Source organism: Eschrichtius robustus, chromosome 11 (assembly GCF_028021215.1).
Source record: "Eschrichtius robustus isolate mEscRob2 chromosome 11, mEscRob2.pri, whole genome shotgun sequence".
In the NCBI taxonomy this organism is placed as follows: domain Eukaryota; kingdom Metazoa; phylum Chordata; class Mammalia; order Artiodactyla; family Eschrichtiidae; genus Eschrichtius; species Eschrichtius robustus.
The window spans coordinates 109076955-109090437 of NC_090834.1; the positions used below are offsets into that span (position 1 = coordinate 109076955).

Here is a 13483-nt window from a genome sequence, read left to right on the forward strand (position 1 = left end):
CGTGTCCCCTGCATTGGCAGGCAGATTCTCAACCACTGCGCCAGCAGAGAAGCCCCGTTTTTGTTTGTTTGTTTGTTTGGTTTTTACATCTAATAAACTTTATTTTGGACTTCCCTGGTGATGCAGTGGTTAAGAATCCACCTGCCAATGCAGGGAACACAGGTTCGATCCCTGGCCTGGGAAGATCCCACATGCCGCGGAGCAACTAAGCCCACGAGCCACAACTACTGAGCCTGCATGCCACAACTACTGAAGCCCGTGCGCCTAGAGCCCATGCTCCGCAACAAGAGAAGCCACCGCAATGAGAAACCTGCACACCGCAATGAAGAGTAGCCCCCGCTCACCACAAGAGAAGGTCTGCGCGCAGTAACAAAGACCTAACGCAGCCAAAAATAAAATATAAATAAATAAATAAATTTATTTAAAAAATAATAAACTATTTTGGCATAATTTTAGATTTACAGAAAACATTCAAAGATAGTACGGAGAATTCTCATATATCCTTTGCCCAGTTTCCTCTACTATGCACATTTTTTATAATCATGATACGTTTGTTAAAACTAAGAAATTAACATTGGCACATTATTATTAACTAAACCAGATTCTATTTGGATTTTGCTGGTTTTCCTTCTAGTGTCCTTTGTCTCTTCCAACCTGCATCTCATTTTTGCTTCTACAGGCTACATGTGGCATACCGTGTTAAGTGTCCAGCCCTTTTATTCTCCACCACGCCCCTCAGTGATACACACTTAGCTTGGCCTCAATGCCCCTATCACATAAGTCGCTGTTATGAACATCTTCACACCGTCCCCTTATGAAGTGTGAGAAAATCCCTCTTGAAGTAGGACTCCCAGGCCATAGGGTACATGCACACTTGACTTCACAAAGTACCGTGGATGGTCTCTTGAGTGGCTGTACAAATTTGTACACCCACCACGCAGGTTCCAGTTTTCCCTAGGCACTCGGTATTCTGGCCTTGTAATGGCTGATGAATCTAAAGTTGTGCCTTGTTTTCATCTGGGGTCTCTGACGATGGGAGAATTTGAACAGCTCTTCATACACTTGTCAGTTCACGGAGGTTCCTCTTCTGCGAATTGTGTGTTCCTATCCTTTGTCCATTTTTTTTCTATTGGGTTTCTAACCTTTTTCCTGCTGCTGGGTTTTGTTGTTGCATATATCTCCTCCCTGTTTGTCTTTGTCTCCTTATTTGTCTAAGGTGCCCTTAGTTCAAGAACAATCCTCATTTTTATATAGTCTACCAGGTTTGTGCTCTTTGAGTCTTTTTTAAAAAAAAATTTTGGCTGCGTTGGGTCTTCGTTGCTGTGCGCAGGATTTCTCTAGCTGCGGCGAGCTAGGGGCTACTCATCGTTGCAGTGCCACGGGCACGCAGGCTCCAGTAGTTGTGGTGCACCAGCTTAGTCGCTCCGCGGCATGTGGGATCTTTCAAGGCCAGGGCTCGAATCCGTGTCCCCTGCATTGGCAGGTGGATTCTTAACCACTGAGCCACCAGGGAAGTCTTCTTCTTTGAGTCTTGTTTGCAGTATTTCCTCACCCTGAGATTACAAAAATAGTCTCCAACATTGTATTCCAGGGGCCTGATAGTTTTACTGTCTAGGAAATTGTTGCAACAAGATAGTTCACTGACTGGAGCCAAACTTCCTGCACTGGAATTCCAGTCTTCTCCTCACTAGCTTTGGGATCTTGGAGGGCCAGGACTAGACTGAGGGGATTGAGGCACTCCCCTGGGGTGAAAAATTTAAGGGGACACCAAAAAACTCAGTAAGCAAGATCAATGATATATATATATATATATATATATTTTGTATGGCATAAACTTTAATATCCAGTGAAAATTATGAGCTCAAAAAAATTTTTTTAACATCTTTATTGGAGTATAATTGCTTTACAGTGGTGTGTTAGTTTCTGCTGTATAACAAAGTGAATCAGCTATACATAAACATATATTCCCATATCTCCTCCCTCTTGCATCTCCCTCCCACTCTCCCTATCCCAACCCTCTAGGTGGACACAAAGCACAGAGCTGATCTCCCTGTGCTATGTGGCTGCTTCCCACTAGCTATCTAGTTTACATTTGGTAGTGTATATATGTAAATGCTACTCTCTCACTTCGTCCCAGCTTACCCTTCCCCCTCCCTGTGTCCTCAAGTCCATTCTCTACATCTGCGTCTTTATTCCTGTCCTGCCCCTAGGTTCTTCAGGACCATTTTTTTGGGTTTTTTTTTAAGATTCCATATGTATGTGTTAGCATACGGTATTTGTTTTTCTCTTTCTGACTTACTTCACTCTGTATGACAGACTCCAGGTCCATCCACCTCACTACAAATAACTGAATTTTGTTTCTTTTTATGGCTGAGTAATATTCCATTATATATATGTGCCACATCTTCTTTATCCATTCATCTGTCGATGGACACTTAGGTTGCTTCCATGTCCTGGCTATTGTAAAAAGAGCTGCAATGAACATTGTGGTACATGATGCTTTTTTTTTTTTTTTTAATTTATTTATTTATTTATTTATTTATTTATTGTTGGCTGCATTGGGTCTTCGTCGCTGCACGCTGGCTTTCTCTAGTTGTGGCGAGTGGGGGCTACTCTTCGTTGTGGTGCGCGGGCTGCTCATTGTGGTGGCTTCTCTTGTTGCGGAGCACAGGCTCTAGGTGCGCGGGCTTCAGTAGTCGTGGCACGCGGGCTCAGTAGTTGCGGCACACGGACTCTAGAGCGCAGGCTCGGTAGTTGTGGCGCACGGGCTCAGTTGCTCCGCGGCATGTGGGATCTTCCCGGACCATGGCTCGAACCTGTGTCCCCTGCATTGGCAGGCGGATTCTTAACCACTGCTCCACCAGGGAAGCCCCACATGATGCTTTTTGAATTATGGTTTTCTCAGGGTATATGCCCAGTAGTGGGATTGCTGGGTCGTATGGTAGTTCTACTTTTAGTTTTTTAAGGAACCTCCATACTGTTCTCCATAGTGGCTGTATCAATTTACATTCCCACCAACAGTGCAAGAGGGTTCCCTTTTCTCCACACCCTCTCCAGCATTTATTGTTTGTAGATTTTTTGATGATAGCCATTCTGACCGGTGTGAGGTGATACCTCATTGTAGTTTTGATTTGCATTTCTCTAATGATTAGTGAAGTTGAGCATCCTTTCATGTGTTTGTTGAATCTGTATATCTTCTTTGGAGAAATGTCTATTTAGATCTTCTGCCCATTTTTGGATTGGGTTGTTTGTTTTTTTGATATTGAGCTGCATGAGCTGCCTGTATATTTTGGAGATTAATCCTTTGTCAGTTGTTTCATTTGCAAATATTTTCTCCCATTCTGAGGGTTGTCTTTTTGTCTTTTTAATGGTTTCCTTTGCTGTGCAAAAGCTTTTAAGCTTCATTAGGTCCCATTTGTTTATTTTTGTTTTTATTTCCATTTCTCTAGGAGGTGGGTCAAAAACGATTTAAGCAAGATCAATAATATTTTAATGCATTATTTTTAAAATTTAAATTAAAAAAAATCAAATCAAATCAAAATCCATGGTGAACAAAATATCAAAATTTTAAATAAAAGCAGGATTCTATCTTGCATGACTCACTTCACCCTGGTCCTGGCCTTGCTTTGAGCAAGTTACATAACCTCTGTGTGCCTCAGTTTCCTCAGTTGTCAGATGGAGGTGATAACAATGCTTCCCTCATAACATTAATTTAGGATTAAATGAGTTAGTACACAGTAAGGAGCATAACACAGTTCCTGGCACATGTAAGTACTAGATCAATGTTTTTTTGTTTTGTTTTGTTTTTTAAATATGCCCAGGATTGTTGAGACTGGGAACTTTTAAAATTTATTTATTTAATTAATTTATTTATTTTCAGCTGCATTGTGTCTTTGTTGTTGTGCGCAGGTTTTCTGTAGTTGTGGCGCACGGGGGCTGCTCTTTGTTGTGGTGCACGTGCCTCTTATTGTGGTGGCTTCTCTTGTTGCGGAGCATGGGCTCTAGGTGCGCGGACTTCAGTAGTTGTGGCGTGTGGGCTCAGTAGTTGTGGCGCACAGGCTTAGTTGCTCCGTGGCATGTGGGATCTTCCCAGACCAGGGCTCAAACCTGTGTCCCCTGCATTGGCAGGCGGATTCTTAACCACTGTGCCACCAGGGAAGTCCTGGGCTGTGTTCTTATTTCCTAAATACTTTCTGATTTTTATTGCTGTTGTGAATGGAAACTTATTTTCTATATTTTGGGGTGGGTTATCGTTAGCATTAAGAGTGTTATTAATTTGGGGTAGCTTATTTTATATCCCTGTAACATTGCTGACTCTCTAATTTATTAAAATTGTCTGTAGATTCTATTGGATTTTCTATATAGATATAATCACTCACATTTCTTTTTCTTGGTTTATTGCTTTGGCCAAGACTTCTAATACTTTGCTAAACAGCATCATTTATAGAGAGCATTCCTTACTTTGTTCCTGATGTTGAAGGGAATGTGAATACTTATTCCATCATACTTAATTGCATATGGCTTGTGTCATCCTGAGAAAGTTCCTCTTTTTTCCTGTGAGTTTTTATCATAAATAGTCCTCAAAGCAAACTTCATCAAATGCTTTTTCTGCATATTTTGAGATAATCATATGAGTTTTCTCCTTTAATTCACTGATGTGATGAATTACAGTAATGGATATTTCTTTCTTTTTTTTTTTGGCCGCGTGGTGTGGCATGTGGGATATTAGTTCCTGGACCAGGAATCAAATCCACGCCCCCTGCATTGGAAGTCCGGAGTCTTAACCACTGGACCACCAGGGAAGTCCAGTAATGGATGTTTCTAATGTTAAACCATTCATAATTCTTGGAATGAGCCCTACTTGATCTTGATGCTTTTTTTTTTTTTGAGAAAAAAATTAAAATTTTTAATTGTGCTTAAATACACATAACATGTAAAATTTACTATCTTAAACATTTTTAAGTGCATAGTTCAGTAGTGTTAACTATATTTACGGGAATTCCCTGGTGGCCTAGTGGTTAGGATTCTGGGCTTTCACTGCCGTGGCCTGGGTTCAGTCCCTGGTTGGGGAACTGAGATCCTACAAGCCACGTGGTAAACCACCCCCCCCCAAAAAAAACCAAAACCAAACTATATTCACATTGTTGTACAACCAATCTCCAGGACTTTTTCATCTTGCAAAACTAAAATTCTACACCCATTAAACAACTCTTCATTTCCCTCCCTCTCCCCACTCACCTATCATTCAACTTTGTCTCTATAAATCTGACTACTCCAGCTACCTCATATAAATGGAATCATGTAGTATTTGTCTTTTTGTGAATGACATTCATTTAGCATATTGAGGTACTTTTATGTATACTAGTGGATTTAATTAGCTGAACATTGATTTAGGATTTTTCATACCTATATTTATTAGTAAAATGGGTGTATATTTTTCTTGCCTTATGGTATAACTATCGGGTTCAGAATCAAGATTAAAATAGCCTCATAAAATATGTTGGTTGGCTTTCCCTCATTTTCCATTTTCTGGAGCAATCTGTATAAGATACAGACTACTTGTTGCTTCAGAATTTGGCAGAAGTTGCCTGAAAAACTTCCTGTGTGGGTAAAAAAAAAAAAAAAAAAGCTGAAAACAAACAAAGCATGTTTCCCTTTCACCCCAGAGGTTACACCTCTCTCAGGGGACTTTTGGGGGAGAAATGAACTAGCATAAATATCTGAAGCCCTTAGCACGTGGGACAAAGGGGACGGACAATAATTCTTCGCAGTTATGAGGATGGAATGAGGACAGTGCACAGGTCCCAAGGCATTCCCTTTATTCGGTTACCTAAACCTCGAAAGTGGGAGCAGAAAACTCTTACAGCTATTCTTCACAGCTAGTTTTCAGAGGCGGAGAGAAATGTTGTACTACCCCCGAAGTGCCTCACTTCTATCATTCCTATATTTCCTAATACTCACTGGGCAACTACTATGTGCCAGACACCGCAGAGGATTCCATGGTGACGACACACCCAGCCAGGACCCCACAAGGGACTCTCAGTCTCTTGGGGAGTTTACGGTTCCCACAGGAACACAGAAATCCTCCATCCTCTCTTTCTTACTCCTAGTTTTACTTATTTATTTATTTATATTTAAAGATTAAAATCCAGGATGCAAAAGTCACGACTATGGTGCTAGGTATGCTAAAAGAAAAAAACCCAGAAAGGAATACACAAAAATAGTAGTTTTAGGGGGTGGTGTTACCGACGGGCCCCCAGCCCCCGCTCCATCCTAGTTCTGTAACGCTGTTATACTGCTCCTACAACTTAAAATAGAGTGGCACACGGCCACTTGGGAGGGCCCAGTCTATATCAGTTCAATGACACAATTGCTAGGGACGCCCCCGCCCCGCCCGGCCGACTCTGGCCCCGCCTCTCTCACCTCCCCTAGACAGTCTCAGGCCCCGCCCCTGGTCAGACCCGCGCGCTCAGCCGCAGCGCAGAGAACCAATCACTGTCCGCTTCCACGTTCAGGCCCTTTACGACGTCTGCCCTTAGCCAAAATGGCGCCAGCTCGGAAGTTGCCGAAGTTGACGAAGCAGGTCCGGAAGCTGCCGAGCGAGTCCGGAAGTTGCCGAAAGAGAGCAGCGGGGAAGGAGGATGGCGGATATCATCGGAAGACTCCGGGAGGACGGGATCCAAAAGCGTGTGATAAAGGAGGGCCGAGGAGAGCTCCCTGACTTTCAGGATGGAACCAAGGTTCGTGTTTATCCCCTTCCCTTAACCGTCCGTGGCGCGGTGCGCATGCGAGGCGGGAGGAGGCCGTAGGCGAGAGATTGCGCATGCCCAGATAGCAGTGGTCGGTGACCCTACCTCTCACATGCCGAGCTCGACGCTGATTGGTCTGGATTTAAGTAGAGGGTGAATTCGGTTGCGTCTGCCCCGCCCCCCGGCTTGGCCGTGTGGCCACGTTGGTTGGGGAGGCCCTCAGTCATTATAAACAGGTGGCGGGAGGTGGGAGGGTTGTCCCTATTGCTTGCACAGCACAGGGTCTTGTCCCAGCGCTGGAGAAGACCCTAAACCGGAAACCTGGGCTCTGGGAGGGGTCCCTGGTTTGCAAGGTTCAAAATCTATAGACGGAAGGGCCTTCTGAAAACACAGACCAGCTCCCATTTCTTAGATGGGAAAATTGAGGCCCTGGGACGCACCAACCGAGAGAACAAACAGGCCCAGAGGTTGGGTCTGCCAGACCAGAATCCTTTTGGCAGCTTTCCGAGTGCTCTTCGTGGCATTGCTCGGGACAGATAAAGGCTGGGAAATAAAGAGCCTCCCATCTTCCTCCTTTGCACATCCAGGCCCCCACCTCCAGCCTCTCCGGCCCCTTCCCCCAAACAATGTACATCTCCAGGCTTACCTGCTTCTGCTCATGCAGTTCCCTCCTCCTGGAGGGCCTTTCCCTGTTGCCACTTGCCTGTAGAGCAAGGAGCTTCCCGGAGGCAGCCCCCGTGCCCAGCAGAGCAGTCACATAGGACACGCATCTTGAGCGAATGAGTAAAGATCCTGGCCCCCAAAATAACTGAAGTGACATACCTTGTTGATGACTACAACAGTTTAACATTTAAAACATGCTGGGGCCACCAAAAGTAAGAGCTACTGTGCCGGGATCCAGCAGGTAAAGATCCTAGCCTCGCTCAGTGTGAGTGCTTTGAGGCAGAGCTGCATAGCCCTAGTGATCAGTGATACCAAGAGGGATCCTTTCCCAGATGAGAGAAGGGACGTGGATGTGGGTGGATTCCCCCATGGGCTGGGGGGTTGGTGGCCTTGAAGAAGGTCCTGGCAAGGGAGATCCTGGATGGAACAGACACCAGCTGGAGAGAACACTGTAAAAATAGTGAAGATCTGTGAACAATGACCCTGAAGGAACAGGTACAGGTAGATTAAAAAACCAATCACCGGCATTGATTGAGGGCTCACATGAGCACCGTGCTAAGCTTCACAAATTTATTTTCTTTCATTCTCACAAGAGGGATAGGTACTATTGTTGACCCCATCTTACTGATGTGGAAACAGAGCTCAGAGGAGTGGCTAGGGGTGGTGGTAAAGAGTGTGGGTTCCTCTAACCATATCCTGTGGAGGGTTCAGTCTTTAGACCTCTTCTCTCTTCACTCGCCCTGAGATGATCTCATCCAGGCTCATCTCTTTTTTTTTTTTTTTTTTTTTATTTAAAATATTTGTCTCACAAATGACTTTTATTTATTTATTTATTGGCTGCGTTGGGTCTTCGTTTCTGTGCGAGGGCCCTCTCTAGTTGCGGCAAGCGGGGGCCTCTCACTGTCGCGGCCTCTCTTGTTGCGGAGCACAGGCTCCAGACGCGCAGGCTCAGTAGTTGTGGCTCATGGGCCTAGTTGCTCCGCGGCATGTGGGATCTTCCCAGACCAGGGCTCAAACCCGTGTCCCCTGCATTGGCAGGCAGATTCTCAACCACTGCGCCACCAGAGAAGCCCAGGCTCATCTCTTTTAAAAAACTCTCCATGCCTGGGCCACTCCCAAATGTCTATCTCTAGCCTTCCCTCTCCTTTAAAGTTGATATCCGGTTCCCTACTCACCATCTCCACCTGGATGTCTGGTTGGCACCTCAAACTTCACCTGCTCCCCCCAAGCCTTCCCGTCTAAGTTAAGGGCACCTCCAGCCTTTTGGTTGCTCAGGCCCAAAACCCCCCAGTCTCCATGGCTCCTCCTGTTCTCTCACTTCCCACAGAAGATCCTCAGAATACACCGGGGATCTGACCACTTCTCACCACTTCTGCCACTACCACCCTGGTCCAGGCCGCCATCGTCTCTCTCCTGCGTTATTGCAATAACCACCTTCCTGCTTCTGTCCTCCCCCCGCTCCAGCCTGTTCTCCCAGCAGCAGCAGAACCCACGTCAGATCATGTCCCTCCTCTGCTTGGAGCCACCCAGTGGCTCCCAACTCAGAGTGAAAAAACAAACTCCTCGCCACTGCCTGCAGGCGCTGTGGGGTCCATCCTTGCTGACCTGGTGACCCCGTGATGCACAACTCCTCGCCCTTGTTCACTCTGCTTCTGCTACACTGGCTTCCCGTTTTGTGAGCACGCCACACGCTGTCCCTCTGCAAAGCTTTTGCACCTGCTATTCTCTTGACCTAGAGAGTTCCCACCCCTTCCTACCCCAGCATCTGCCTGGCTTGCTTCTCCCTTCAGATCTCTGGGTTTTTTTTTGGCCACACAGCACAGCTTGTGGGATCTTAGTTTCCCGACCAGGGATTGAACCCGGGTCCCGGCAGTGAAAGCACTGAGTCCTAACTACTGGACCGCCAGGGAACTTCCTCAGATCTCTGCTTAAATGTTGTCCTCGCAGAGACTCCTGCCACCTAAACTCACCCTGCCTTACCCTGCTGCATTTTGTTTTCTGATCCATAGCACTTAGCTCGACCTCACACAGCACATTTTGAGGCCCATCTCTTTCCTCTAGAAGTTCCATGTGAGCTCCATGGGGGCAGGGACTTTTGTCTGTTTTGTTCACTGCTGGGCCTAGCACAGAGCTCAGGCATGTAGTAGGTGCTCAGTAAATATTTGTTGAAAGAATGATTAGTGCCAGACTGCTTGGGCTCCTGTCCCAGCCCGTCCACCCACTAGCCATGTGATTTGGACCCCTTCCCTCTCAGTGACAGCATCCTCACCTGGGTGGTGCGGTAAAGCCAGGTGTAAGGTTGGGCGGTGACCCCTGGGAGAGCCCTGTCCCTTGCGCCATCTGCAGGCTGCGAGCTGGGCTTGTCCTTGGGGGATGGGGGAAGGCTGTGCCCTTGTCTGATCCCATTTGCGGCCCGCAGGCCACGTTCCACTACCGGACTCTGCGCAGTGACGAGGAGGGCACCGTGCTGGACGACAGCCGGGTGCGCGGCAAGCCCATGGAGCTCATCGTCGGCAAGAAGTTCAAGCTGCCCGTGTGGGAGACCATTGTGTGCACCATGCGGGAGGGCGAGATTGCCCAGTTCTGCTGCGACGTCAAGGTACCCGATGCCCTGTGCCTGCCTGCATCTGTCTGGCTGCGCCCAATGGCTAGGCCACCACCGACTCCCTCCAGGGCACCACACCACCAGGACACTGGCATCCTGGCCCCTATTCCACTTTTTCCTCTCCCTTAGCCGGACTGCAGCCAGGGACTGGCTCTCAAATGCAATGACCCACACAACTCCTTGCTTCAAACCCCTCTGGCTCCTGGTCACTGTCGAGCTAAAGTGTAAGCCATAGATGCTCACATGGCCCTGCAGGGTCTCCCTCCCACTCACCTCCCTGTGTTTCCATCCCTTTCTTGGCCAAGATCCTCCCTCCCACTGCAAACTGAATTCCTGGGTCACCACCCCCAGGAAGCCTTCCCTGACTACTGGTGGTTGACTTGAACCCCTTCTCTAGGTTCTCCAGCCCCTCATGCTCTGCATGGCCAGGATCTGGTCCTCTGTCTGCATGTAAGCTACTTCAGGGCAGGGATTGGGCTTGTTTACCTTCAAAATGCGCATAGCGGGCCAGCCCAGAGCCAAGACTCAGAACATATCTGCTGGCTGGATGAATGTTAGCCAAGCAGTCTGCCCTGTGCAGGGTCAGTGAGAGGAGCTGGTTAGACTGAGGGGAGGGTGGTCTGGCTCCCACCATCCCAGCAGATGTTCCTAGTAAAAGGTCAAAAGCTAGGTCCCCAGGAATTCCCTGGCGCTCCAGAGGTTAGGGCTCAGCACTTTCACTGCCGTGGCCCCGGGTTCAATCCCTGGTTGGGGAACTAAAATCCCACAAGCCTAGTGGCCAAAAAAAAAAAAAGAAAAGCTAGGTCCTCTATGCCTGAGGGTCTCCCCTGAGGGTTTTGAGGTTGCTGCCCTAAACCCACTTTGGAGATAGGCCCTGAAAGGGGTGGAGATGGGGCAGGACAGAAGAGACGCTGGGAACAGAATGTGGAGGGAGCCCAGCTTGTGGGCTGCAAGCCTGGGAGGAGGAGGAAGAGGTAAGAATTCCACTGGGCTTGTAAGGACAGGGGAGACCGGTTGACAGCGGGAGTGTGTGTTTGTGTGGAGGTTGGCGGGGGTAGGTGCTTGGCTTGGTTTGGTGGCCAGAAAGTGTGGCAGGAGCTGAGGCCCGCACCGGGCTGGAGGGCCGGGAGGCTGGAGGAGTCCCGAGGGAAATGCCCTCCTGTGTTTCTCCTGAACCAGTTCCTGCCCCTCTCTGGGCCTCAGTGTCCTTTCTCAGATGGTGATGGGGCAGGGGGCTGGGCCTCTTGGGCCGGTGACCAGCCAGCCCATTGGTGCCCACTCACCCTCCGGCAGCATGTGGTCCTGTATCCGTTGGTGGCCAAGAGTCTACGCAACATTGCAGCTGGCAAAGACCCCCTGGAGGGCCAGCGGCACTGCTGCGGCATCGCCCAGATGCACGAGCACAATTCCCTGGGCCACGCCGATCTGGACGCCCTGCAGCAGAACCCCCAGCCTCTCGTCTTCGACATCGAGATGCTTAAGGTGAGGGGCCACCAAGCCCCAGGCACCTCGCCAAACTCCCACTGCCCAGCTTCAGAGCGGCTGCTGGTCCCACCTGCCTGCCCAGAGTTGGTGGGCTCACTGACTGTTGGTTGGGCTTGGGGTGGGGCAGGTACAAGGACACCTTTGTGGAACCCCTGGCAGTGCCCTCCCCCTCCTTCAGGTCTCTGCAAGGGCAGAGATTTTCACCATCTTGTTCACTGCTCTATTTCTAGAACCCCGCACGGTGCTGGGCACGTAGGAGATACTACATAAACGTTTGTTGAATGATCAGTGAATGAACAAGTGATTCTGTTTCCGGTATCCAACGTCCCAGGCCCGGCCAGCCCAGAGGCTGGCCCTGGGCCCTGACTTGGCCTACACCCCGGCAGGTGGAGAACCCTGGCACGTACCAGCAGGACCCATGGGCGATGACGGATGAGGAGAAGGCAAAGGCAGTGCCGGTCATACACCAGGAGGGCAACCGGTTGTACCACGAGGGCCGCGTGAAGGAGGCTGCCGCCAAGTACTACGACGCCATCGCCTGCCTCAAGAACCTTCAGATGAAGGTGCCGCCCGGAGGCTGCAGTGAGTGGGTGGAGGGGGTGAGGTGGGGCCAGGGGGCCCAGGTTTCAGCATCGTTTGCCCTCTCCCTCCCCCCCATGCCCCCAGGAACAGCCTGGGTCCCCTGACTGGATCCAGCTGGATCAGCAGATCACACCACTGCTGCTCAACTACTGTCAGTGCAAGCTGGCGGCCCAGGAGTATTACGAAGTGCTGGACCACTGCTCCTCCATCCTCAATAAGTATGACGGTGAGCACCGGGCACTGGGCCGCCAGGGTGGGCCAGCGGGCGGGCAGTAGAGCAGCCTCTTCCGTAACCACTGGGCACCGGGGCACGAAACTGAGCCTTTAATATCACCCCCATTCTGAAGTCCCGTGGGAACCCAACCAAATATCGTCCACCCAGGCAGGGCCATGGGCCCTGTTGTGCCAGTGAGATATGAATGGGGGTTCGGGGTGGGGTTGGCATTCTCATGGGCTCCGTCCCATGACGGGCCCCTGGTGCCAGAAGCCAAGCCAGGGAGCTGGCTGGTCCCCCCTTCATGCCCTTGTGTGCCTGCTGCCCACTGGCACCCCCTGCAGACAACGTCAAGGCCTACTTCAAGCGGGGCAAGGCGCACGCGGCAGTGTGGAATGCCCAGGAGGCCCAGGCTGACTTTGCCAAGGTGCTGGAGCTGGACCCCGCCCTGGCGCCCGTCGTGAGCCGCGAGCTGCGGGCCCTCGAGGCAAGAATCCGGCAGAAGGACGAGGAAGACAAGGCCCGCTTCCGGGGCATCTTCTCCCACTGACAGGGCCCTGCTGGCCCGGCCACCCTGCCCAGCTCACTGCTGCTGCTGCTCCCAGCCCACCCGCCCCCGCTGTATCATGCTTCTCTGTATATAAAGGCCTTATTTATCTCTCTCTCTCTCTCTCTCTCTCTCTCTGGGCCTGCCGAGCTGATCCATTGGGAGAGCTGGGGCCATCACCCCTCATTTCCTGGTCCTTGGGTGGTTTGGGGAGGCAAAGAATTGGGGTTCTAATCCCAGCTCCCCATTCACCAACTCTGAGATCTCTTTGGGCCTCAGTGTCCCCGACAGAGAAGTCAGGGTGGTCTCTGTCACAAAGGAAGTGTTTCTTGCTGGCCAGGGCTAAGGTGCCTGGGAGCTTTCAGTCTTAAGGGGGAGACGAAGCAAGTGCAAGCCAGGAGGCCTAGTGTCCGGGTGAGGTGGGCTCCCAGTGCAGCCCTCTCCCCTCCAATCCCATGGCCTCAGCTAATGCAGGCAGAGGTTCCAGTGAGAAGCCAAGTGTGGGCCCCTGGGAACTGAAAGGCCAGCCCAGGTGGTGAGGGGAGGGCGGGGGTAGGCTGACTCTCCAGGCCCCGATCCTGGCCCTGTCCTCTGACCCGCTGCGTGACCCTGGGCACATCCTGGCCCCTCTTTGCCCT

At 50.0% G+C, this 13483-nt stretch overlaps 1 protein-coding gene across 2 annotated transcripts; it reads left to right on the forward strand.

Moving 5' to 3' along the window:
- Window positions 1–6588: 6588 nt before the first annotated feature.
- Window positions 6589–12960, forward strand: AIP (aryl hydrocarbon receptor interacting protein). 2 transcript variants are annotated; one of them, XM_068556365.1, is made up of 6 exons: window positions 6589–6740; window positions 9832–10011; window positions 11311–11499; window positions 11889–12065; window positions 12169–12302; window positions 12643–12801. In XM_068556365.1, exons 1-6 carry the CDS (start codon window positions 6642–6644, stop codon window positions 12713–12715), a joined length of 852 nt encoding a protein of 283 aa, XP_068412466.1. In that variant the 5' UTR covers window positions 6589–6641; the 3' UTR covers window positions 12716–12801. The 2 variants fall into 2 exon arrangements, with proteins under 2 accessions (XP_068412466.1, XP_068412465.1); XM_068556364.1 differs by having other exon boundaries at window positions 6593–6740; window positions 12169–12310; window positions 12643–12960.
- The last annotated feature ends 523 nt before the right edge of the window (window positions 12961–13483 follow it).